The 27,541-nt window shown below is 41.9% G+C and overlaps 1 protein-coding gene across 1 annotated transcript in view; it reads left to right on the top strand.

Moving 5' to 3' along the window:
- MERTK (MER proto-oncogene, tyrosine kinase) overlaps positions 1-27,541 on the top strand; it is a gene marked incomplete at its 5' end in the record, with an annotated part of 146,225 nt that overhangs the window by 91,997 nt on the left and 26,687 nt on the right. The window contains 5 exons of the mRNA XM_030194661.1: positions 2,010-2,160; positions 3,837-3,990; positions 5,299-5,387; positions 8,375-8,470; positions 11,392-11,472. Coding sequence (XP_030050521.1) covers positions 2,010-2,160; positions 3,837-3,990; positions 5,299-5,387; positions 8,375-8,470; positions 11,392-11,472 — 571 coding nt within the window. The remainder of the gene's footprint in view (positions 1-2,009; positions 2,161-3,836; positions 3,991-5,298; positions 5,388-8,374; positions 8,471-11,391; positions 11,473-27,541) is intronic.

The raw sequence follows: 27,541 nt of genomic DNA, 5'->3' as shown, positions 1-27,541 counted from the left end.
GTACAGATCCTATAGGATGATGGCAATTTCTATAGGTTGCTTACAGCAAACAATAGTAAGGGTAACGTTCACAACCTTTTTAATTTAGAAAGCATGTATACTTACATTAAAAATATATATATATATACATACTACTACTACTACTACTTAACATTTCTAAAGCGCTACTAGGGTTACACAGCGCTGTACAATTTAACAGAGAAGGACAATCCCTGCTCAAAGGAGCTTACAATCTAAAGGACAAAGTGTGCAGTCAGTCAAATTGGGGCAGTCTAGATTTCCTGAATAGGGTATAATGGTTAGGTGCTGAAAGCAACATTAAAGAGGTGGGCTTTGAGTATGGATTTGAAGATGGGCAGGGAGGGGGCTTGGCGTATGGGCTCAGCAAGTTTATTCCAAGCATAGGGTGAGGCGAGGCAGAAAGGGCGGAGTCTGGAGTTGACGGTGGTGGAGAAAGGTACTGAGAGGAGGGATTTGTCCTGAGAGCGGAGGTTTTGGGTAGGGGCGTAAGGGGAGATGAAGGTAGAGAGGTAATGAGGGGCTGCAGATTGAGTGCATTTGTAGGTTAGTAGGAGAAGCTTGAACTGTATGTGGTACCTGATCGGAAGCCAGTGAAGTGACTTGAGGAGAAGGGTGATATGAGCATATCGGTCAAGGCGGAAGATAAGACGGGCAGCAGAGTTCTGAACGGATTGAAGGGGGGCTAGATGGTTAAGTGGGAGGCCAGTGAGGAGTAGGTTGCAGTAGTCAAGGCGAGAGGTAGTGAGAGAGTGGATGAGAGTTCGGGTGGTGTGCTCAGAGAGGAAAGGGCGAATTTTGCTGATGTTATAGAGAAAGAAGCGACAGGTCTTGGCTGTCTGCTGGATATGCGCAGAGAAGGAGAGGGAGGAGTCGAAGGTGACTCCGAGGTTGCGGGCAGATGAGACGGGGAGGATGAGGGTGTTATCGACTGAAATAGAGAGTGGAGGGAGAGGAGAAGTGGGTTTGGGTGGAAAGACAATAAGCTCGGTCTTAGCCATATTCAGTTTCAGGTGGCGGTTGGACATCCAGGCGGCAATGTCAGATAAGCAGGCCGATACTTTTCAGACTTGCCTTAGAACCGCATGCTAATTTTCAATATATATATATATTTGAAAATTGCTCCTCCATCTCCTGTGCAGGTTACAGTATATGTGCTATTTACAATGCAGATACCTGTAATAATGGAAAAAAGAGGCTAGGGACCTGATGATCAATTCCCCACGCTGTTCCGAAACAGCGCCATAAAAATAGCTGTGGAACAGTGTGAGGAATTAACTCCCCAATGATCATTACTAATAACATGCAAATGTAGGCATGTTATTAGCGTTGATCATCGTGGGAAAGCGCAGGAAGGTTGTGCCTGGGCATGCACTCAGGCACAATCCTCCCGCACTAGTTTGACAGGTCTGGGCTGTAAAAAAAAAATAACAGACCTGTCAAACATTCCAAGGACCCCCAAAAGCAAGGCCCTGCTGGCCTAGTGTCCCCCCAAGTCCCCACGCCCTCCCTGGACACTGACACCGACCTCCATCCCTCCTAACACTCCACCAAACAGAAGAGAGGGCTGGAGGTCTCTGTACCTCCAACCCACACCTGGTGGTCTAGTGCCCGTACTTACCTTTTGATCATTGGGGCATAGGTTAGGTTGAGCAGTAAAAATACATCCGGGGTTTTATTTTGAAATCCTCATGCGTACGTTGCACCTGCTCTAGGCCAGATCTTCACAAGGAAACTCTGTGGGGAGCTTGCTATTGAAAATTAGCGTGCGGTTCTAAGGCAAGTCTGAAAAGATATTTTCCAGAGTTTTTCTATAAACATGGAATAAAATCTTTTGAAAAAATGGAGTTTGTAGTATTTTGGAGACAGTCACAATAATATCTATGATAAGTAGAAAATATGTCAGAAACCAAAGGTAACAGTTTTTTTTCCCTTTTAGATCCTTTTTACTGATGTATCATTTTGTTCCTTTTCCTTTCTGTTTCCCACAGACCTTAGTTGAGCAGAGTATTGTGAATGAAAGTTCAGTGAATATTCCTATTAGAGCCACAAATGCAACTTGCTCTATCATAGTAGCGGCATACACAAGCGATGGTGATGGGCTGTACAGTGAACCAGTTCATATATTCATTCCAGCAAATGGTAAGCTGACGTTTTACAACCAAATGACTTTATTGGTAAAAGATATACATCAGACACAACAAGATGTGGTTTTAAAATACTGCAAATGTGGGGGTGAGAGAGAACAGGGACTCTGGAATTAGATGAGGACTCATGGAGACGAGAATGGTGGGAGTATTGACAGAGATTGAGTAGAGATTCAGGGACTGTGTGACAGTGATGACAAGGCAGATGGTTGGGGGTATGTAAAGGTGTGTTAGATGGGTTGGAGTATTTGAGGCAAGCCATAAAAAGGCAGGGTGAGTGGAGGGGCAGATATTGTCGAACTGTAAAGGTTGTGGACGGTACAAAAGAAGGAATAAGAGGTATGTGAAGAAATGATAGAAGGTGGAAGCAGAAGTCGAAGAGAAGGAGATATGGGAAGCTAAGTAGAGGATACGAGGCAGAAGAAGGAACTTGGAGGCAAGAGAGGGGGAATAAGTGACAGGGAAAGGAGCTGAGGCTGCTGAGGGTACAAGTGACAGAAGAAGGTATATGAGGGGTGGGAGGAGTTGAGTATAGAGGGTTGGAAATGGAGTTGAGGGAATGATTGAAAGAAAGAAAGTAAGTAAGGTGAAGGCATAGGGTCAACATTTTGTGTAGGAAGCCAATGCTGTTGAGCTAGTCAGGTCCCCAAGTGAGGCAGGGAAAGATGAATATGGGTCTGTCAGGGAGAGGGAATGAAAAGAAGTGAATGGAGGTAGGAGTCCACAAATATCTGTTTGCCTAGCTCATATTTACTGTCAATTCAATTGTGTTCAAAGTTCACTTTTATTCCTTAGCTCTTCCTTTCATGGGTGGGGGCGATGCAGAAAGGCTCATGGTAGAGCCATACGTGGATGTCTGAACACGTGGCTTCTACTGCGAGTGTAATACCACTGCATGTAAAATGCTAATTACATGCAAATTTTATGTGCAGAAAATGTGCTATGGATGCAGGGGGAATATGCTTGATTCATGAGCACAAGTTTTTGTAGTAAGCGTGGCTTCTTGTGCTCATTTCCAAACAAAAACTGAAAGTGTCAGTACATATTGGCACTTGTTCTTCTGCGCCTAAATATAAGCCTCGCAAAAATTGCTTACACATAAAATTTAGGCACAGAAGAGCAAAAATTGATGTGTTCTTTCATTTTCGGTTTTGTTCCGACATGCATACGTTTTTTTACTTTCCAAAACAAGACAAAACCGACGGTTACATTAGAAAGACTGCCAAGAAATCCTCTCCACAAATCCTTCTATGCCACCCCAGACCCTAACAAAAAGATCCATGCATCATGCATGCATCAAAAATGAGTGGTGTACTCTCTGCATTGCATAGAATACCTAAATTAGCTCATTAGCATACTGCAACATGTTATATTCCATGCAATTTAACACTGTTTTTATTGTGTACACTGCTTAGGAATATCGGATAGAGCGGTTTAGAAATGTTTTAAATAAATAAAGAGAGAAAAAATATCCGCCAGAAGGCGGAGAACTCTAGACACCCCACGGACAACAACAAGAAATGAAATAAAAGTGGGAGGGCGACCAAGGATTCCAAAGACTGAAAGGATATATAATAATAAAGATGTTACAAGTGTCACAGTTATCTAACTGATGTATTCTGTTGTGCAATCAAGTTTAATTTTTTTGTTTGCTAAACTGTTTTCTTTTAGAATGGGTTGCATTTGCGCCGTCTTCAACCCCAGCATCAGGAAAGTTGGACTCTTTTTTCATTGTCTTCGGCGTGATCTGTGGAATAGTTTTGGTGCTTTTTGTTGTGTGCTTATCCATGATTGTCAGAAAGAGATTATTGGAAACTAAGTTTGGGTAAGTAAGACATACAATGTAGTTTACATGGGCTTCTTATTTTAGCTTGTACAGTACAGTCTCGATTATCCAACGTAAACGGGACCGACCCGTTGTCAGATAAGTGAAAAGTCAGATAATACGGAAAACAGTGCTTGGCCACTGTTGGAAACAGGATAAGGGCTAGATGGACCATTGGTCCTACCTAGTTATGTTCTCTTATAACAAAGGCATAGAGTTCCCAATTTTCAAAAATGGTTCTAAAAGATTTTTAATAGAAATAAATGCAATGACATCACCGGGGGGGGGGGGGGCAGTCTGTCGGATATGCCAGATGGTCGGATTAGCGAAGGTCGGCAAAGGCTATGGCTAATTGTTAGATATTCTTCTAGCAGTTTAACTCTAGTAGAAACACTGTGAGGGCAATTATATAACTGGGCACTTATGCGAATAAGTTCACTACGTCTATTCTGTAATGGAGCACATGACTGCCTTACTTAGCACGTAACTGCAAGGGGGGCAGCGTACACATAGGCGAAGCATAAGAGGGGTATGGGCGTGTTTCCAACTTACGCAAGTAACTTATAGAATGCTATAATGTCTTTGTGTTGCATGGCACACTTAGGCATGTTCTTCCTGTCCTATGCACATTCTGTTACAATTATTGATTGTATATTTGTATGGTGTTAGTAATAAACTTCGGGCTCTACCACTAATCGATTGAATATAAGGCTCCCAGACTGACCAGTATTCCTTTTTCCGTTTTATAGTTCCTCTAGCATCTTTGGCCTCCCCGTGGCGAAAACATGCAGACTATTTCTCCAGTGCCAAAGGGAGGGCGCGGCATCCTGTATCCAATATTGCATTATACACATTTTCCCAATAATACACGCTTTATACAAAAACTGACGTTCCGAACGCCGTAATGCATGCCTACTCCCTCTATATCCCAGTATGCATAGCTTAGGTGTCATATTGACTTGTCTGTCCAATATATGTTTCACATGGCAGCATTTAATACGGGCCTGTGTTACTGGTTATTATGATAAGAGCTTATTGTACTTTAGTAAACAGCCCTCTTAATCATGGCCAATGACTCACCAGCCTTCACAGATAAAACAAATTGGCCTTGAGTAAAATTTGTTTGGAATGCAGTTTGAGGGAAGTGAGATATGCCAAAGGAATGTTTTCATTCCACTGTAGGTTTCTAGTTTGGAAGTGTATTACAATATTTACATAACATACTTAGAATTGTGTGCTCTGAAAACATACGGTGTATTATTGCAGTGGGTAATTTGAGCATTTTTATTCACTGGTTTTCTTTCTTAGGTATGTTTTCAGCAATGCTGATGAGCCAGATTTAGTGGTGAATTTCAAAGTTAACAAGTCATACACTCGGAATCCCATCAAAATGACATGTAAGTTATTTGTTTTAAATTATTAAAAGTTCTCTGTACAGGAGGAAGGATGGTTTTATTTTAGTTTATAACCACTAATTCACAAACTTTTCACAACAACCTACTAAATTGTTTTGCTCAATAAATTGAGAGAGTCATCACTATATGTACCTTTAAAGCTTTTAACAAAACAAGCCTCAACTATTAAAAACCCCCATAAGTGCTCTCTCCCTCATTGGCTTGAAAATTGACTGGTATTCTGTAAATATCTTCATTCCAAGGAACAGGGCTTAGCCTGACAAAAATATTTTCTACTTATCAATGGCTTAAAGTATAAATCAATTAACGCCTCAAACTTCACTTACATTCAAGCTCATTTTCAAAGCACTTAGCCTCCCAAAGTTCCATAGAAACCTATGGAACTTAGCCTCCCAAAGTGCTTTGAAAATATGCCTCATTGGCACTCAACTGTGGAACGCCTGACCCAAATTAACAAAAACTACCCAGAAGTACCTAAACTTTAGGAAATCATTGAAAACAGTATTGTTCAAGAAGGCTTACTCCCCAGGTTCAACATAATCAGAATTATCCCTTACTATTATAAGATCCAATAGACTCTAATTACATCTTAGCTTTCATATTTACTACTGATTAATTGTTATCCATATCCTACGTCAATACCCATCGCTGTTTAACTGTTATTTTTTATTCTGCTAAATTTGAAAAATTGTACTTCTTACATTGTAACTTACTACAATATTTTTGTAAGCCACTTTGAGCCTGCTATCAGTGGGAAAAGGTGGGATACAAATGTGATAGATAAATAAATAAATAAATGTCACCGTCCACTGTCCCGTATATCAAAGTGCAGACCTCACCCATATTAGTTTACCATAATATGTTTTCCTTATACCTTTTATTATTTTATGTTATGCTTTGCTGTAGAAAGTAAATAATGTAATATATTTATTTGTTTATTTATTGCATTTGTACCCCACATTACCCCACCTTTTTGCAGGCTCAATGTGGCTTACAGAGTGAGGTTATGTTAAAATCAATACATGTTTTAAATACAGTTGATCATAGGCTAATGTAAAAGGTTATGATCAAGTCAATACACGATTTAAATACAGTTGATCCTAAGCTGATGTAAAAGAGGTAGTAGATGGGCGGATATTGGGTAGGTTGTGTGCGAGTATTTTAGGTGTGTTCGGATGATTTGGGGAATGAATTGTGTGCAGAGTGTTTTAGGTGTGTTCAGGTGATTTGGGAATGAATTGTATCATTGAGGGTGACTTTTGTAGGCTCTGTTAAAGAGGTGTGTTTTCAGAGCTTTGCGGAAGCTGGTTAGATTGTTCATGGTTTTCAGGGTTTTGGGTAGCGCATTCCAGAACTGTGTGCTTTTGTATGCAAAGGTCGTAGCATAAGCCTGTTTGTATTTCACTCCTTTGCAGCTGGGGAAATTCAGATTAAGGAATTTGCGGGCTGATCTTTTGGCGTTTCTGGGCGGTAGGTCCACTAGGTTTAGCATGTAGAGTGGGGCATCTGCGTGAATGATTTTGTGCACGGTTGTGCAGATCTTGAACTCAATTCGTTCCTTGAGCAGAAGCCAATGTAGTTTCTCTCTTAGGGGCTTCGCGCTTTCATATTTAGGTTTTCCAAAGATGAGTCTGGCTGCCGTGTTTTGGGTTGTTTGGAGTTTTTTAATGGTCTTTTCTTTACATCCTGCGTAAAGGGCATTGCAATAGTCCAGGTGGCTTATAACTAGTGACTGTACTAGGGTGCGAAAGACGTTTCTTGGGAAAAAAGGTTTAATTCTTTTGAGTTTCCACATCGATTGAAACATTTTTTTCGTTGTGTTCTTCACGTGGGTATCGAGTGTGAGGTTTCGATCAATGGTGACTCCGAGAATTTTCAGGTTTTCTGATATAGGAAGTGTGCAGTAAGGTGTGGTTATAGTGGAGTAATTGTTTGCATTGAATTGAGAGGTGAGAGCTAGGCATTGGGGTTTTTCGGCATTGAGCTTTAGCCGGAATGAGTCCGCCCATGAGTGCATGATCTGGAAGCTCTGGCTGATTTACATTTGCCTCTTAATTCTATAATCTTAGCGCCTCATGCCCCAATGCTCAGAAGCAAATACAGGCACCACAGGCCATTAGCACTGGACTAGCACCTGCATTTCCTACCGCCAAATGCTCAGAGCCAACGAGTGTGTGAAATAATGAGCTTGCTGGCTCTGAGCTTAATGAGCATGCAAAATGCTTGCAGGAACAGCTCATCATATATTCCTCCCCAAAGCTCAGCGGGCAGCGCGCTTAACAAGTGTGCTCCTCCCACGGCAAGCCCTAAGCCAGCTCAGAGCTGGCATTAGGGTTGTGCCGAGCAGGGGAGGAATAAGGGAGATCGGTGTTGCTGGCTGTCAGTAGCCCTGGAGGTCCGGTGGACCCCCAGGTCCTACACCCCCTTAATCCCAAAGGCTATGGTGGTCTGGTGGACCTCAGACCCCTCCCACCCACAGAGGCAAGGGCCTGGTGGTCCGGTGGACCTCAAGCCCCCCCCCCACCCACCCAAACTCATAAGGGCCTGGTGGACCTTAGAACCCCCCAACCCCACATGTAAGGGCCTTGTGGTCTGGTGGATCTCAAACCCCCACCACTCTGAAAATAAATAAAATGCTGGTGGTCCGGTGGGACCCCTGGCAAGGACTCCCCTCCAGTCTTGCCCTAGTGGTCTAGCGGTCACCCCCAGCCCCCTCATACCAAAGGAGTTTAGACTAGGATTCCTTCCCTCCTTCCGTTGAGCGGTCCTCAAAATGGCAGTGCCCTGCCCAGTGCATCCTGGGATGCACTGGGCGGGGCTTAGCTACCATGTAAGGAGTCTCTCTTTTCTCAGAGATGGTCACATATGTTTCCATTCTTCAGGACTCTTTTGTAATACTGTGCTGTGGTCCTTGCTGCAGATACGGTATCATATCATTTACTTCATATTTGAAATTTTTCTTTTTACAGTAAGCAGCCTAGGAGTCAGTGAGGATCTTCAGCAAAAGCTTGAGGATGTTATGGTTGATCGGACTGTTCTTACCCTTGGCAAGGTTCTGGGAGAGGGTAAGTTAAAAAGAAACAAAAAAAAACCCTTGAGTTTCTCTGTCTTTATCTTCGAATGGGTGCATTTACACACCAAAGGCCTTGAGGCTTATGGTCCATACACATTCCTTTAGCTTAACTTTATCTCACCCATGTCAGGTTTTTGCTAGGAATGGGCAGCCAGAAAATTTCTGTTCCCTTTTCGTTAGTTTCAAAACAAATATCATTATTAGTGCACACTACTTTCATATACCCCCCTAATTCTGTAGAAGTCACCAAAAATTGGGTGTGTCCAATTTGCGCGTGTAATTAAATAAGAAACCAATTAACAGCAATATTTGGCATTTTAACAAGCAATTATTGGCACTAATTAAATTTAACTGAATTTTACGTGTGATTTGAAAAAGGGGGTGTGGAAATGGAAGGGGCATGGGCGCAATAGGGGCGTTTCTAAAATTAACATGTGTTGTTATAGAATAACAGGGATACACGCCTAGTGTAGGTGCGCACATTTGCACCATGTTTCAAGTTGGTGCAAATGGCCTTGCCTAAAGTTAGGCGCTGTTCTATAAACCGTGCCTAACTTTAAACACAGCTTATAGACTAGCGTTTTTTTTCTGTGCAGATTTTTATGGTGCCATATATAGAATCTAGCCCATAGTTTGCACTTTTCTTCAGATTGTATACATGGTGCCCAGACTTGTTACCCAAATTTGTACATATGCAAATTAATTGAGTAATGAGCCAATTAATGTCAATAATTGAGTGCTAACAACCAATTACTGATAGTTGGTATTCATTAAATTTTGCACTTGCATCTGGCTGCATGCTATTCTATAAGGCTTGGCGTCTAACTCTAATAGCATGTAAATCAAAAGGGGGCACGACCATGGGTGTATCATGGGCATTCCGAAAAGCTATGCATGGAATTATAGAATATGTCCTCAGCAGGCCTAACTTGGGCACCAGCATTTACACCAGATTTCAGCAAGTGTTAAGTCTGGTGCCTAAACTTAAGCACAGGAAATGGTGCTAAGCGTGATTCCATAAAGGGTCCTCATCTGCAGAAATCTTGTGATTAAATTGTAAAAAGGAACAATATTCTGTATAACTGATGTTTATAAATGACAATTAGAAAACAATAATAACAAGCTACTATAATAACCCCCCACCGCCTTCTGCCCTTCCAACCCCAACAACAGCTGACTTCTAGTACCCCAAGGAACCCTAATCCACCCTATTAAAATGTCCAGGGGTACAAAATACAACCCGCTCTGTGTTCCCTAGTGGGGGAGAAATATGCCCTATGAAGTATGGTTATGATTTTTTAATCTGTGGATGAATAATAAGTCATCAACAATCTCAGGATTCAGTCTAGCTCTCCTGTCTTCCACAGTCATTCCTGCAGTAGAAAATATGGGAGGAATGCACAGGAGCCCCCATGCAAATTTTGCCGTTTGTGGCCAGCTTTTTTGCTTGTTTTTCCAAAAAATGGAAACATTGTCACCTACATCACTCGAACATGAATAACTGTCCGATTCATTAATAGCCTTCAAACTAGAAAATGACACAGGGACAAAGTTTGTCCCCGTCCCCGCGAACTCTGTCCCCACCCCCCGCCCTGCTTCCCCTTGGGCTCTGTCACTATCCCCATGGTTACCATGGGTCCCTGTCCCCATGTCATTCTCTATTCCCAGCACAATCCAGTTACTGTTGAGGTGGTCCTCAAGGATGTTCAGCTGCGCAATCCACATAGCCAGGGCCAGCTAACTAGCTTATTTTCGAAAGGGAAGGACGCCCATCTTCCGACACAACTGTTTTCTGTTGCGAGGACGACCAAAGTTCACGGGGGCGTGTCGGCAGTGTACCGGAGGCAGGATGGGGGCGTGGTTAAGAGATGGGCGTCCTCGGCCGATAATGGAAAAGAGAAGGGCGTCTCTTACGAGCATTTGGTCGACTTTACTTGGTCCCTTTTTTTTCACAACCAAGCCTCAAAAAGGTGTCCGAACTGACCAGATGACCACTGGAGGGAATCGAGGATGACCTCCCCTTACTTCCCCAGTAGTCACCAACTCCCTCCCACCCTGAAAAAAAAAAATTAAAAAACATTTTTTTCCAGCGTCTATGCCAGCCTCAAATGTCATATCCAGCTCCATCACAGCAGTATGCAGGTCCCTGGAGCAGTTTTTAGTGGGTGCAGTGCACTTCAGACAGGCGGACCCAGGTCCATCCCCCCCCCCCCCCACCTGTTACACTTGTGGTGGTAAATGTGAGCCCTCCAAAACCCACCCAAAACCAACTGTACCCACATGGAGGTGCCCCCCTTCATCCCTAAGGGCTGTGGTAGTGTTGTAACGGTGTGGGGAGTGGGTTTTGGGGAGAGGGGTTGTTGGGCTCAGCACCCAAGGTAAGGGAGCTATGCACCTGGGAGCAATTTGTGAAGTCCACTGCAGTGCCCCCTAGGGTGCCCAGTTGGTGTCCTGGTATGTGAGGAGGAATAGTGCACTATGAATGCTGGCTCCTTCCACGACCAAAGGACTTGGATTTGGTTGTTTTTGAGATGGGCGTCCTCGGTTTCCATTATGGCCGAAAACCGGGGACGACCATCTCTAAGGTCGACCTAAATGTTGAAATTTGGGCGTCCCCGATCATATTATCGAAACGGAAGATGGAGGCCCATCTTGTTTCGATAATACGGGTTTCCCCACCCCTTCGCCGGAACGTCCTTAGAGATGGACGCCCTTAGAGATGGTCGTCCCCGTTCGATTATGCCCCTCTAAGCTTTTTATCCAGAGAACTACAACCGCTGTCCAGATCAATGACTTTTGAGTGCTGACCTGATTAATGTCTTAACTGATATATTAAATTATATAAATGTGCCATTTATTTTTGCTTGTAGATCATTTTTTTTTCAATTTCTTCAAATGTGTCTATTGGTATAGGAGAGTTTGGATCTGTAGTGGAAGGGGAACTTGCTGATATTGATGGAACCAGGCAGAAAGTTGCTGTGAAAACCATGAAACGTGAGTAAACTGTACTTTATTGAAATTGGATCAGTGATTTACATCTGCCTTCAGAGCAATAAAATTGGCAAGATACGTCATTGCAGGATATTTAGTGAGAACTGTTTTCAATGCACTGTGCTCTTGAAGGTTGTGGTAAAATAACCCACCTCAGTGGTAACCCACGTTGATAACTTCCCCCTTTAGTTTTTACTCACTGTTAAATCTTCAAGAGCACGGTGTATCTAAAACAAATGTAAATTACCACTAAATATCTTGAAGTGGAAATCGTTTCAGTGTACTCCTCAAATATTTTGTGAGTAACTAGCGTTTGATTTCATTATAACACTTTCTCAGGGTTTGTCTACTAAGTGTAATTTTTACATGCTACCCTCGGTCTGTGACCACAAAAAACTGGAACATGATGATTCATATCTTTTTACAAATTACACTTTGTAAAAAGATATGACTCATCATATTCCAGTTTTTTGTGGTCACAGACCGAGGGTAGCATGTAAAACTTACAAGTGCTGTTTAGATAGTTGAGGGTTTCTTTTACAAAGCCGTGCTAGTAATTCCCCCACGGCAAATGGGAATTGAATGGGCTTCCTCTCATTTGCCGCAGGGGAATCGCTAGCGCGGCTTTGTAAAAGAAGCCCTTAATTGTTATACTCATAATAATGCTAAGGTTATTCCTGTTATTTAGGGGCATGGGAAATAATGGATTTAATACTGTTTGACAGCGAGTTTTATGTTTCAATGGTTTTTATTGATGACACATAGAAAAGCACAATCCATCTTAACATAGCTTGTTTCAATACAGGTCAACAGAACTCAATAAAATAACATTTCTGAATTAATACTTTCGTGTAGCCATCAAATGTTTATAACTTTCCCCCCCCCCCCTTCCCCCCCCTTTCCTACTCCCTCCTCCCTTCTTATGTACCCCTCTAATGTGTCCCCCCCCGTGCACCCTCTTTAAATGTACTATTAGTCATAGTTTATTAAGGATTAGACTTCTTCCCCGTTGTGTTAACTTGGCCAAGTAGGGGTTCCAAATCCCAAGAAATCGCAGCTTGCGTTTATAAGAGCCTCTGGCCTCTAGAGCTTCCCAAGTAAGTACCTGATGTATTTGATTTCGCCAATGCCAGTATTCAGGTTTGTTCTGTGAGGTCCATTGTTGCAAAATGCATTTTCTTGCTATTAAGCAAAGTTTACGGCATAGCAAAGCATCACCTGTTCTGAACCCACTAAATGCGTCCGGACAATCGAGCACTACCTGAGCAGGTGTACCCTGTATACAATTTGGCATCATGAGAGAAAGAAATGCCACCACCCTCTTCCAAAAACATCTTATAAGCGGACATCCCCAAAACCCATGATATAGAGAGTTGTCGGCTAGGTTACACTTCAAGCAAATGGGCGTCCTTATTCCACCTGCGCGGAATAGCTGCACTTGTGAAAAGTAGGCTCTGTGTATAACTCTGTACGCGCATTCTCTATATCCTGCGCCAGTGATTAAGTGTGTTATATTCTTAAGATGTGTTGCTATATCCCAAGATGCTAAGTCTTGGCCTACATCTACCTCCCAACGCCTCTTAAGCTGAGCCAGCTCTTTTCCAGGTACTAATGACCAAATTTTCTTTTGTAAATTCGAGATGGAGGGAGCCTCATTAGAAACTTCAGCAAATAGGTTTAAAATTTTTTCTCCCAAACGAAATTGAAGTGACACCTTATTAAGAGAATTAACATAATGTTTCAACTGACAATGTGCAAAGGTGTCACCCCACCGAATTAACTCTTGAGAGATTAGATGATTTAAAAGTTTAAGCTCTCCTGTGTGGCTTACCACTGTCCCCAGGCTAGTGAAGCCCTGTGCTTCCCAACGCACAAAAACTGAATTTTCTTGTCCGGGTCCAAACATCGGGTTCCCTCTAATCGTTAAGAGTTCCGACACCTGTGGATCTCCCCCCAAAAGTTTCCCCAAAAACCTCCATGCATCTCGTACAGGTCTCAAAAGAACAGATTTACCTCCCAAATGTGCCAGTGATGGACCATCCCCATGCAACAACGAGACCAATTGGTATGGTTTAAACAATTCCCTTTCTATGCCCAGTGGTGTATGGTAATCAGAGAGACAAATCCAATCACGTACCTGTCTCAAGTTACATGCTATGTTATAGAATTTAATATTGGGCAGTCCTATACCACCTTGTTTCCATCCCCCCAAAAGTAAGGGCAACCGTATCTTTGCCTTTTTATAAGCCCAACAAAACCTCGTCACCAATCTATAGAACAATCGTATATCCCTCTGTATTAATCTTATTGGCAGTGTTTGCATAACATATAGCCATCTAGGAAGAATTACCATGCGTATCAAGCACAATCGACCTGACAATGACAGTGTCAACGCCTTCCAAGCATCCAACTGCTGCCTTGTTTTCTCTAACAGCCATTGCATGTTGGTTCTTTGTATGTCCACCGTCCTTGCAGTCAGTAGTATACCCAAATATCGAAAGGAGCTCTCCACCCATCGTAGTGGAAACTGTCCCACCCATGTTCTACGGGTCTCTGCTGTTATAGCCAGTGCTTCTGATTTATCGTAATTAATTTTAAATCCTGAGTATGTTCCAAATTCTAAGAATATTTCCAATAAGTCTGCCAGTGATTCCCGAGGCTTAGTGAGCACCACTAGCAGATCATCAGCAAAGGCTGCCACTTTAAATTCTTGATCACCAAACTTCACCCCACTGATTGACGTACACGAAGAGATATCGCGGATCAAAGGATCCATATATAGTGCAAAAAGTAAGGGTGAGAGTGGGCAGCCCTGCCGAGTTCCCCGTTGAACTTTAAATACTTCGGATTGCAACCCATTCACCCACAATTTAGCCTGCGGCGCTTCATATAGAACTGTTATCGCCCTCATAAACCACCCCTGAAATCCGTATTTTCCTAAGACAGAAAACAAAAAAGGCCACTCCACCCGATCAAATGCTTTTTCGGCATCAAAGCTGATCATAATGGCTGGGTCACCCGTGTTCTCTAAACGTTCTAGGGAAGCTAAAATACATCTAAGGTTTCGAGTTACCGACCTTCCTTGAACAAAACCCACCTGTGCCTCGTGGATAATACTTGGAAGCACACGTCTCAACCTGTTCGCCAAGATTTTTGCAAAAAGCTTGACCTCTTGGTTAAGGAGCGAGATTGGCCTGTAAGATGTTGCTAGGGTGTGATCTCTTTTAGGTTTAGGCAGTACTATTATTTGGGCTAAATTAAGATGTTTTGGTAACTGGCCATACTCTACCCAGGAATTAAATGCTGCAGTTAAAGGTGAAACTATAGAGTCCCCCAGTACTTTGTAAAATTCTGCCCTTAAGCCATCCGGGCCCGGAGCTTTGCCAAGCTTGCAGCTTCCTATGGCCCAGCTCACCTCATCGCTGCTAATAGGAGCATTCAAGGCCTTACATTCTTCCTGTGATATATGTGGTAGCAAGACATTTTCTAAATAGAGGTCTTCGCTAATTCCACTTTCCTCTCCTGGCTTATACAGTTGCTGGAAAAATTTCTGAAAGACATCTCTTATTTCTTCATCTGCGTGACATAGTTTACCCGCATCATCTCTAATAGTTAGTATATGTCTGGATACGTTCTTGGAATTAATCAAATTCGCTAGCATTTTGCCCCCTTTATTCCCATGTCTATAAAGTTGGAATTTGTAATATGCCTGCGACTTAACTGCCCTATCATGTAGTAAAGTATTCAACGCAGTCTGGGCACTTATAATATTTTGTCTAATCTGGTGAGTGGGCTGTTCCCCAAATTTTTTCCGTAAACCAGTTATATGTTTTTCTAAGCGTAAAATTTCATTATCTCTGGCTTTCTTGTGGTGACTGACATAACTGATTATGTCTCCCCTTAGTACCGCTTTTGCAGCTTCCCAAAATAAAGCAGCCCTATCTTTCATCTCTTCATTATTATGTGAATAATCCTTCCACTTGTTTACAAGGAACTCCCCAAATTTCCCATCTTTATAAAGGTAGCTAGGAAAGGACCAACCTCTTCCCTTTCCTCCTTGATTCCCCCCTTTCCATGTCATCGACACTGCTGCATGATCCGAAATTATACAAGGGCCAATCTCCGCTCCCATTACATCTGAGAAATTCTCACGTGAGGCTAGCAAGTAATCAATCCTAGAATGAGTCTCATGTGCTCTGGACTGATGTGTATAATCCCTTTCTGATGGATGGAGAACTCGCCATACATCTATAAGGCCCAATATTGAGCAGAAATCTGGCAGTCCCCTCATTTTCGATATCCCTTGCCCTGCCGGGGGATTAGATTTATCCATCTGAGGATTCCAAGCCGTATTAAAGTCTCCCCCTAGTACCAAAGGTGTAGATTCTATTTTGGACAAGATTGTAATTAAATTTTTATAAAATTTTTGGTCAAGTTGGTTTGGTGCATATATACTACCCAGGAGCAACTGTTGTCTGTTTATTGTTGCCCGGCAGAAAATAAAGCGACCGTCTGGATCCTTCACAATGTTATTGATTTGCATTGCCACCCCTTTTCTGACTAAAATGGCTACTCCTCTTTTCCGTCCCACTGCCGCTGAGGCCACACAATCCCCTACCCACCATTTTACTAATTTGGCATGTTCACTGTCTGACAGATGCGTCTCCTGCAGAAACACTATATCTGCCTTAATACGTTGTAAATACTGCAATATTTTAGATCTTTTTATGGGGGAGTGAATACCCCCCACATTCCACGTAACTATCTTAACCATGTTCCTTATAGAGAGTATTACTTAACCCCATTTATTTAACATCATATCTGGGGAGAAACCTGCCCAGCCTCTGGTCCCCCCCCCTCCAGTATCTCAAAGTTTTCATCAACACGTACATCATAATAAGTTGCTTTTGCAAAAGATTCATTCCTAATCTTCTTGTCTGGTGCACTTTCCTAAATATCCCTCCCAACCCCCTTCCCGTCCCTCCCCAATACATCCCATCCAAATTCCCCTTCATTCCCCAACTATCCCTCTGCGAGATCTTAGTCACTATTGACACCTCCCCCTCACCCCGCATCCAACCAACCAATATTAACTTATGTGTTAGCCCTTCTTATTTATTTATTTAACCAAATTATTGCTTCATCTCTTCCTTCGCCAATACTCCATCTCACTTATTGTACAGATTATATATTGGAAATAACCTCCCCCAGATCTATATTTACCCAAAGAAACAGTTGTAACATTTTTAACCATTCTATCATTATTCCCGCCCTCCCCGACTTAAGCCAGGGTGAGCAAGCACCATTCCTCAGTGCCATCAACGCTGCAGACTTTGATCACCATCAATTTGCTTAAACCTTTTCATGGCGATCAAAACAATATATTTGTAAATCAAGAACAAATTGAACCATTTATAACAGATCATCTCACTAACATTGCTTTGTTAATAATGATCATTCATTCTACAAACATCCAATCACGAATTGAACCTTTCAGCCTCCGGTTAGCCCGTTAATGATAAGTTTTCCTCTGATCCCTCATGGAGGCACATATATTACTTCATTCCATCAGCAGATTGTTTACATCAAGCTTACATACTGCTGCCCCTGATATTCGAGGGGCTACCCTTTATGTAGTGTCCAGACATTATTTTGCCAGCCAGGTTGGAGCCCAGTACTGAACAGATTAGATATAGGGCTCTGTTTCACTCTTCTGAAACTGGAAAGTGGTTCACACTTTAGTAATTAATATTAAACCAGTAGGTAACCCATAATTTCCATCATAGCCGGTCCACTCCAACATTTTCTTTTGCACCTCTCTGCTGCTTCTGAACTCTTTGCCAATCTCCAGCCCCAAAGCTCCGTCTGCAGCAAGAAAAGACCAGAAGTCAAACAGCTTTTCTCAATTCCACCATTAGAGCCTGTCAACCGCTAAGACTCTGCCAATATATGGTGTTCATTAAGCTTATTCTCGGCTTCTGTTACTGTCTGAAAGGTCTGCCAACGATCTTGCACTTGCACCCGTAGTTTCGCGGGATATTGTAAAGCAAACTTTATCTTTTTTGCCGCCAGCTTGGAACAGATAGGGTGGAATTTTCTCCTCTGCTCCTGGACTGCTTGGGTGTAATCCTGAAAAATCAGTATGTTTTGTCCTCCATATTTCAATGAATCTCTTCGTATCTTGAAGCCCTGAAGGATCTCTAGCTTATGTTTGTAGTTTAAAATTTTTGCCACTACTACCCTGGGCCTGGCATTTATCTCCAGTTTCCTTCCCACGCGGTGTGCGCGCTCAATCACCAACGGGCCCGCCGAATCCGTCAAGGCCAGCTCTTTTGTCAACCAAGCCTCCAGCCATGGCTCCAGATTGCGCTCTGTCAATTGTTCCGTAAGTCCCACAATGCGTACATTATTCCTTCGCGATCTGCTTTCCAAATCTTCAATTTTTAACTCCTGATCTCTCAGTTTTTGTTGTAAATTTCGCAAATCGGGACCATAACTGCGTGTGTCGTCCTCAATTGCAGAGACTCGCGTTTCTAAATCACTTGTTCGAGTACCCAGACCGTCCATTGCCATTTAGAGATTATCTAATTTATCATTTAGCGCTGTCCATTTCAGAGCCCAAGCGCTCGTCATTGCGCCGGTCAACTGGGAGAGCTGCTGTTCCGTAAAACTCGACCCCGCCGCTTCAAGGCCTACCTCCGCCATCTTGCCCTCTGCACTGCTCGCCTTGTTTTTTCCCTTATTAGTCAGCCGTTGGGTCATTGCTGTTGGCGATTTCGTGAAATATTTTTCCATACGCTTTTGCTGTGTAGCTCAGCGGGTTTTGAAGGACTTCTCCGTGATAGATGAAGCTGTTTGCGGGATGAGGGTCTTGGAGCCGAGGCAACACGCTGCTAGCTCAGCTCATGACGTCACGTGACCCCCTGACAGCGAGTTTTAATGTATGTTCCATTACCTCAAGCAGAACAGGGAGATACTAATCTTTTTAATACACAGTCCATTTGTAATAAAATTGATCTAGTTAGGGATTTACTGTGGGAGTCCAAACATGGTCCTCGGGACACACTTATCCAGTCAGGTTTTCAAGATACCCACAATAAATAGGCATGAGGTAGATTTGCATACAATGGAAGAAACACATGCAAATCTATCTCATGCCTATTTATTGTGGGTATCCACTGGCTAGGTGTGTCCTGAGGATTGGGTTGAGAACCCCTATATTAGAGAGATTTGGCTTACTGAGTCAGAAGGCCCATGACTGAGTGCTGTTTGCACTCTGGGTTATTCTGTATTGTATTATACCATGAAAAGGCAAAATGGTGGTGGTGGTGGGGGGGGAGTCCTGGTCCTAGTCCTGGTCCTAGTCCTATGTATGAATTGGCTATCTGTGCATCTCAGAGAGTTAATCGGAAATATGTATCTTTCATTATTAGCATGTCTCAAGTTCAAGATCAGATAGGGATTTTGTTAATTTACCAGGAACCAGGTCATACAAAGGATACTTTAAGCTCTTTATGGGAGCCAATAAGTTTAGAAGGTGATTTGAATCTCCACTTTGATGATCCTTTTGATTGTCATGCTATAAGGTTTTAAATCTAATGTATTTATTTTGGGATTATGCTTAGTAAGTCATTTTCAAACTCATTTGAGTGGATACATTCTGAATGTTTTTATTCAGTTTTTCATAGATGATTGTAGGATTGGTTTTGTGGAAGACATCATGATTAGATCATTAAGGGGCCCTTTTACAAAGCTGCAGTAAAAAGTGGCCTGTGGTATTGTGGGCGCATGATATTGCCGCTCACCGAGGCCTCTTGTTACCGTAGCCAGAAGTTCCATTATTTGAAATGGAACTTGTAAACGGCCGTGTGCTAATAAAAATATTGGCGTGTGGCAATTAATGCCTGAGCCCTAAATGCCACCTGTTTAGGAGGCAGTAAAGGCTCAAGCGCTAACCCGGCAGTAATCGGACAGTGGCCGATTACCACCAGGCATGCCTACACCGTACCCTCATGTTCGAAAATAGAAAAATGTTTTCTGGAGTGGGAAACGCTGTGCAGCAAACACAAAACTACCGCAGGGTGTCTGGGGGGGGGGGGGCTCCACAGTAGTGCTGTTTTGCCACGCACTACCCATGTTACTTAGTAAAAGGGCGCCTTAATTTGATGGGTCTTTTAGAAATAACTCTCTGCATACAAAATATAGAAAAGGAAGAGTTAAGATTAATGTTGAATTCTTCACTAATTTGGCCGCTGAGGCATTTAGACAATTGGATCATTCCAATATTGACGCAGTGGTCAAGAACTGGGATCCTCATCTACCTAGTATTTTGGATCAGGCTGCTTCAACAACTAGTTGGATTAAGATACATTCTCATAACTCCCCATGGTATACTGCGGAATTGAAGACTCTGAAGCAAGAGCGTGGAAAGTTAGAGAGAAATTGGAAATGCTGAAAATCTTTAAATGATAAATTGATCTGGAGAGAGTGTGTTTCTCACTATAAACTACAGATTAAGGCTGCTAAAAAAGCTGCTATTCTAATAGGCTTTAGTTAGGGGAGAATAAGCCTTCCACTTTAATTCATTAGGTTAATTATTTGCATACGATCCCTATGTCTAAAGATAAAGATGTTAAACCAGGGGTGTGCTGGTAAATTTTTAACAACGGGCTCTCTCTCCGGGCATAGCCGGCCCTGATATTTGGGGGGGGGGGGGGGAATACATGCCTCTCTCTCCCCTCCCTTGTACTGGCACGCTAGGCATACCTTTGCCGAGCCCCACCAGCCAATAAATGGACTGCCACCATTCCCTGCTGCTTGTTTCTGGCTCTGAGCAGCATGATGGAACCTTCTTGCGCTTGCATAAAAAGTCCCAGCCTGATGCTCAGAGTCAGAAACAAGGAGCAGGGAGCAGCAGCAGTCTACTTACTTGGCTAGTGGGGCCAACATCACTGCCAGCAAAGTAAAAGAGAATTCAGGAGGGGGCCCAAGCCCACATTTTGGGAGTCAGTTGTTAAAGTAGCCATGGGGAGGCCTACTTTAACAACCGGCTCCCAAAATTCTTAAAAACTTAACAAACGGCTCTCGCGAGCCCTTGAGAGCCCGCTCCAGCACACCACTGTGTTAAACCAACTACTACTACTTAGCATTTCTATAGCGCTGCCAGGGTTACGCAACGCTGTACAAGTTTAAACATGGGGCAGGACGGTCCCTGCTCAAGAGAGCTTACAATCTAAAGGTAACAAACTATGTAGTCAGTGTAGGTATCATGAATGGGGAAGGTGGTTAGGCGCCAAAAGCAAGGGAGAAGAGATGGGCTTTGAGTAAGGACTTGAAAATGGGCAGGGAGGGCGCAGTCAGCTTCTGGAAATTTTGAATCATTTGAATCTTCTGAAGTAATTGAATATGAATTTATTGCAGATGGTTAGAATGATATTCCTATTAACAAAATTTGGGACAGGTTAATTAGCAAGTTTGGGAATGGTGAGTGTGACCTTGAACCTTCTCCGTCAAGCTAATTTAAGCATCTTCCAACTGAAGGATTTTTTTGGTTGCCAGTTGTTAACCTGCATATACAAAAACATGGACTGATGAGACAAAGTCAGCACGGATTTAGTGAAGGGAAGTCTTGCCTCACCAATCTAATGCATTTTTTTGAGGGGGTAAGCAAACATGTGGACAATGGGGAGCCGGTTGATATTGTATATCTGGATTTTCAGAAGGCGTTTGACAAAGTGCCGCACGAAAGACTCCTGAAGAAATTGCAGAGTCATGGAATCGGAGGTAGGGTATTATTATGGATTAAGAACTGGTTGAAAGATAGGAAGCAGAGAGTAGGATTGCGTGGCCAGTATTCTCAGTGGAGGAGGGTAGTTAGTGGGGTCCCGCAGGGGTCTGTGCTGGGTCCGTTGCTTTTTAATGTATTTATAAATGACCTAGAGATGGGAATAACTAGTGAGGTAATTAAATTCGCCGATGACACAAAATTATTCAGGGTCGTCAAGTCGCAGGAGGAATGTGAACGATTACAGGAGGACCTTGCGAGACTGGGAGAATGGGCGTGCAAGTGGCAGATGAAGTTCAATGTTGACAAGTGCAAAGTGATGCATGTGGGTAAGAGGAACCCGAATTATAGCTAAGTCTTGCAAGGTTCCGCGTTAGGAGTTACGGATCAAGAAAGGGATCTGGGTGTCGTCGTCGATGATACGCTGAAACCTTCTGCTCAGTGTGCTGCTGCGGCTAGGAAAGCGAATAGAATGTTGGGTGTTATTAGGAAGGGTATGGAGTCCAGGTGTGCGGATGTTATAATGCCGTTGTATCGCTCCATGGTGCGACCGCACCTGGAGTATTGTGTTCAGTACTGGTCTCCGTATCTCAAAAAAGATATAGTAGAATTGGAAAAGGTACAGCGAAGGGCGACGAAAATGATAGTGGGGATGGGACGACTTTCCTATGAAGAGAGGCTGAGAAGGCTAGGGCTTTTCAGCTTGGAGAAGAGACGGCTGAGGGGAGATATGATAGAAGTGTATAAAATAATGAGTGGAATGGATCGGGTGGATGTGAAGCGACTGTTCACGCTATCCAAAAATACTAGGACTAGAGGGCATGAGTTGAAGCTACAGTGTGGTAAATTTAAAACGAATCGGAGAAAATTTTTCTTCACCCAACGTGTAATTAGACTCTGGAATTCGTTGCCGGAGAACGTGGTACGGGCGGTTAGCTTGACGGAGTTTAAAAAGGGGTTAGATAGATTCCTAAAGGACAAGTCCATAGACCGCTATTAAATGGACTTGGAAAAATTCCGCATTTTTAGGTATAACTTGTCTGGAATGTTTTTACGTTTGGGGAGCGTGCCAGGTGCCCTTGACCTGGATTGGCCACTGTCGGTGACAGGATGCTGGGCTAGATGGACCTTTGGTCTTTCCCAGTATGGCACTACTTATGTACTTATGTACTTATGTACTTCTTGGAGAGAGTCTGTTCCCTAAGATGTTAGGGCTTATTACATACTCCTCTAAAAAAGGATGAAAAAGAAAGACGCCCTACTTTGTTTAAATTACCACCCTGTTGCATTTATCCCATTTTTAGATAAGATTTTGGAAGAAGCCGCATTGAGCCTGCCATGAGTGGGAAAGCGCGGGGTACAAATGTAACAAAAAAAAAAAAAAATCTGTGCTGGCTTCTCAATTCCAGCATGACTGATGGTGTTTCAGTTTGTTGGATGGTGTGCAGTCTGGCTTTAGGAACTATTTTTAGCACTGAATTGTGTTTGTTTGCAATGATTAGAGAGCGTGGACTGATCCTTGAAAAGGGTAAATGGCTGTGGTGATGCAACTGGATTTGAGTTCTATGAGAAAAGCCGCACGGAAGTGGAGGTGCACTTGATCCCTACGAAAAACAATCCAATGTAGAGAAGAGAAGGAGTAGGGAAGATAGGTTCTTTCCAATCAGTGAAGGAGACCTACGGATGATAAAAACTTTATTGGATAACATCGAAGGTGACTCAACACTGCTACTGTGTTTCGGCACCAAAGCGCCTGCCTCAGGAGTCTACAAAAATACATATAAATAAAAAACCAAAACTACAAATATAGCTAAACACACATAAAGGTAATGAATAAATAAATGATATCATATAAAGACAGATTTAAACATGCATATGTACATGATAAAACCTCATATGGACAAAATTGTGTATGTGTAGTTTAAGAGAACACTATTTTTTATATTAAGAATTCTTATATGGAACAATGCTAGTAAAAATAATGTAAGGATGATAGTATAAAATCCATTAAAATCTTGCATGTATAAGTACAACCAAAGAATATAAAGGGCAAACATAATGTAAAATCATACAAATAAAAGTACATTTATATTTGCAAACATAAGACAAAATTATATAGTGAGCAGATGTAATATGAAACAGATAGAAGTATAGCTGTATTGCAAAAATATTTTAATTTTTTTAAATATATAATATATATATTAAAAACCATGGGAAAATTTGTTGGAAGTGCTAATAAAAGCCATAAAACGATACAAGAAATGTCTCAAGTATTACTGACCTTATGATGTGATGTAATGTTGAATACGAGAAAAAAAAAATATGCAAGGCTGTATTTGGCACGATGGGACTATAGCCCTGTGGGTGAAAGGATACACTGAATGGCTGTGGAGCAGGGTGACTTTGGGATAAGGAAAGATCTTTTCAAATGTAAAGCCAAATCTGTACAAAACCTGAAAATGTTAGTATATCAGGGCTCTTTTAGCGGAACAGTGAGTACTAGGTAAACACTACTGATCGATCTATCAGTGCTACGGAACCACGGTGTGGAGTATACAACGCTAAAAATGTGTACACATGATCAAAAAAGGACTTACCACAATCAGGATAAAACAACTTCTACAGACTGTCAAAGCGGTCTCTGTGAAGCATCGAGAGGGTGTACACAACACGTCGGTTATTTAAATGCCCAGAAAGCATGCCAAAAGTAACAAGAACATTTATATTCATGCGTATGAATATAAACAAACTACAGTAGATTACTAAAAAAAGAAAACGTAACAATGAAAGACTATGCATCATTGTGCATCATAATACCTTAGAAATACCAAGATATATATACAGAGAGGTAAAAATAGTATGTGCTGAGATAATGATGCAAAACATGGAAAACATCATGTATATTCGTGGCGACAAATCAGAGGAACCTACATTTCAAAAAATAATATGGTGACGTGATCGCTATCAGAAATCTATTATTGTGTACATAAATAAAAGATCTCATGAAAATCTGTTAAAAAACATACATCCGAGAAAAAAAGGGGGGGGGAAGGAAAGGGGGATGTGTGATTAATTATGCGAGTACTCAGACTCATATAAAATCTTGTCCAAACGGGGAATTAATATTAAAAAGGATTGTGCTCTTTGAATATTAGGTTGGCGGGAGTGGGTGGGCAAAGGGAGAAGGTGGGGTTATTAAATTTCAAAGTGTATGGGAGAGCTGTTAAGGTGGATTAGAAGCTACGCCTAAGATACAAACATGGTTAACAGAACAAATCATAGCACTTGGTAGCTTGGTATAGTAGACTAAGTCTGCACAATAAGAGTGTCACCTTCCAGAACGGGGGAGGGGGTCATCAGAGTATAGGACCCAGGACCTCCTCCGGGACGGGAGGGAGCTAGGACAATATGGAAAGTCAAAGCATGCACATATCGACCAACACTTAGAGGGGGGGAGGGGTAGAGATAATATGTTAAAAGTTTGATAACGAGTTGTATTATACGGTTTAAACAGAGCTTGTTTATATACTCTGAATTTCTGTATATGCACCAGGTTAACGGTGTTTTCTTTGAATTGTCATCAATAAAAACTGTTGAACCTTAAACTAAAAGGAAGGGAGGGAGGGGGGAGGGGGTGTCTAGGGATAAAAGAAGAAAATGATTTGATGTATGTGGATGGATTACAAGTTGTCTGTTGTATTAGTAAGGTTATTTGCTGGATATCATGTATATATGTTTTATATAATATGTCAATAAACAGATTTAAACATAAAAAGGATTGTGCTACTGCAACACTGTTGTGAACACTGTAAGTAATAACAGTACCACAATCCAAGCAGAGGAATATAATGTTTCAACGAATGTTAATCTGACCGGTAAACGATAGTGTATGTGCCAGATGTTAGTGCTAGCACCATTATGTTAAAAACGAAACACCAAATAAAAAATGAAAACTAAAGCGTGTATTTACATCGGAAGGTCAATCAGAGCACACTGCAGGGAGGCTAGTGAAAAACAAAATGCTGGAGATAAAATGTATGAATTGTCAATGAAATATAATTGTAAACAATGTGTCATGATGAAGGGTGAATATCCAAAAAACACCTTATCTAAATATTATTAGTATTCTAACCCATTTAAACTGAAAAAATGGAAGGAGGAAATGAGGCTACAATTATGGAATCACAAAAAATGTTGATTGGAAAAGGCCTATCTTCCCTACTCCTTCTCTGCTCTACACTGGACTGGATTTGAGTTCAGCATTCAGTTTGGTTGATCATGATTCAGTTTGGTTGACTAAAGTCATGAAAGACATAGTAGCTGCGTAACTTATGGGTAACATCTCCTCGTTCTGTCTTCTGGATAAATCACAATCTAGCTTTAGGCTTTGCTGCAGAACCGAAATGGTCCTGACCACCTTAGTATCAGGAAAAACATTAGTCTAGGCAAAAGTCTTCAATATTGTAGATCAGGAGCTCGTACTAAACATTTTGGATCATTTTAGGTTATGTGGGTTGGTCTTGCAGTGGTTCCAGGGCTTCTTTAAATCTAGATCTTATCATCCTCTCTCATTCTTGGTCCTTGCCACGTGGTGTACCACAGGACTTACTTTTTTCTCCGATTTTATTTAATGTAATAATGGTACCTTTAGGAGGTAGGTTAGAATCTGCAGGATTTCAAACTTTCATCTATGCAGATGATGTCACAATTTTTATCCCTTTTAAACATGACCTTCAAGACATTATTCACAGGATCAAGCTAGGTCTTAACTTGATGGAATCTTGGGTCTTGGAATTTAAATAAAAGCTAAACAAAGATAAAAATAAATTCCTCACTTTGACCAATCCCTTTAATCAGAACCTGATCAGTAGTTTCACCATAGATAGTATTTCCTTCCCCTTGGAGCACTCTCTGAGAATACTGGGTGTCATTATTGATAGGTATCTCACGTTTGAACCTCAGGATTCCTCTGAGATTAGCAAATCCTTTAAATCCCTTTGGAAATTGAAGCGTATTAGACCCTTTTTTCCTTATGATATTTTCAAGTTGCTAGTACAATCTCTAGTCCTAACTCAGTTCAATTACTGTAATGTTATATATGCTGGATGTTAAGGAGATTGATTACAAACGGCCCAGAATTCAGCGGCTAGATTGATCCTTTAGCTTTGAAAGGGCTACTGCATTATTGTGTAAGCTACATTGGCTCCCTAGGGTAAAGCTAGGGTAATTTTCAAGCTCTGTGCCTTACTTTCCAAAGAATATATGGCGTAGCGCCAGATTATATAAAGCCTTTGATAAGGCTCCTCTGCGTAATGTTTGCTTTGGCACTAGAAATTTTCTCCGATTTCATGTCCCCAATTATAGGAAAATCACTTACAAATCGGTTCTTTCTGCACATTTGCATTTTCAAGGTACCAAATGGTCGAACTTTCTACCAAATGCCATCAGATATCAAGATAATTACTTACTACTCCGCAAATGATTGAAGTCATTCCTTGTTAGGAGATTTCTTTCCGTGAGGAACTTCACCAGGCTCAGTTTAGGATTACAGTTTTACACAAGTTTGTGTTAAATTGGTGGTGTTTATCATTGGAATGGTTTTGTACTTTTGTTATTAATTGTAATGTATTATACATTGTTTTTCTTATATGCTTGTTTTCACTGTGCTTTGGAAGCCATTTGAGGTTGCTTGGGATAATGTAGGGTATAGATGTCATAAATAAATAAATAATTTATTATCTTGCTCCCTGGTAGTCTAGTGGGTTGGGTGAGCAAGAGTGAAGCCTACTCGATCCTGCCCCTAGTGGCCCCTGGTAGAAAATGGCTACCACGATCTCTAGCAGTAGTTTCTATTACCATTAGAGGTCAGCCTTCCAAATATGACTACCGCTAAAGCTCACAGCATAAAGACAGGACTGACTTTTATGAGGTCTGATTTAACCGCTAAATGTAGGCAGTTAAATGCTGAATATTGGCACTTAACCACATAAGTGCCAACATTGTCCCCCCCCCCCCCCCCCCCCCCCCCCGGACCACCCACAAATTATCTGGCTTTGAGTTTAGCCATCTGTGGTGATATTCAACGGCACTAACCAGCTAAATGCCACTGAATATCAGAGGATAGCCCAGAACAAGCAATTTAACTGGCCAGAAGCCATTTCTCGCAAGTTAAATCACTTTGAATATGGACTCTCTTATTTTGTATCATTATTGTATGTTATTGTATTCTGTATTAGTTTCTTATGTTGTGTATTGTTTTGGTTTTTTTTAAATTTTGCTTGTGCATTA

This window comes from Microcaecilia unicolor, chromosome 3 (genome assembly GCF_901765095.1).
Source record: "Microcaecilia unicolor chromosome 3, aMicUni1.1, whole genome shotgun sequence".
In the NCBI taxonomy this organism is placed as follows: domain Eukaryota; kingdom Metazoa; phylum Chordata; class Amphibia; order Gymnophiona; family Siphonopidae; genus Microcaecilia; species Microcaecilia unicolor.
Note: the sequence above shows the minus strand (reverse complement) of the source record. Positions and strands in the feature narration are given on the sequence as shown.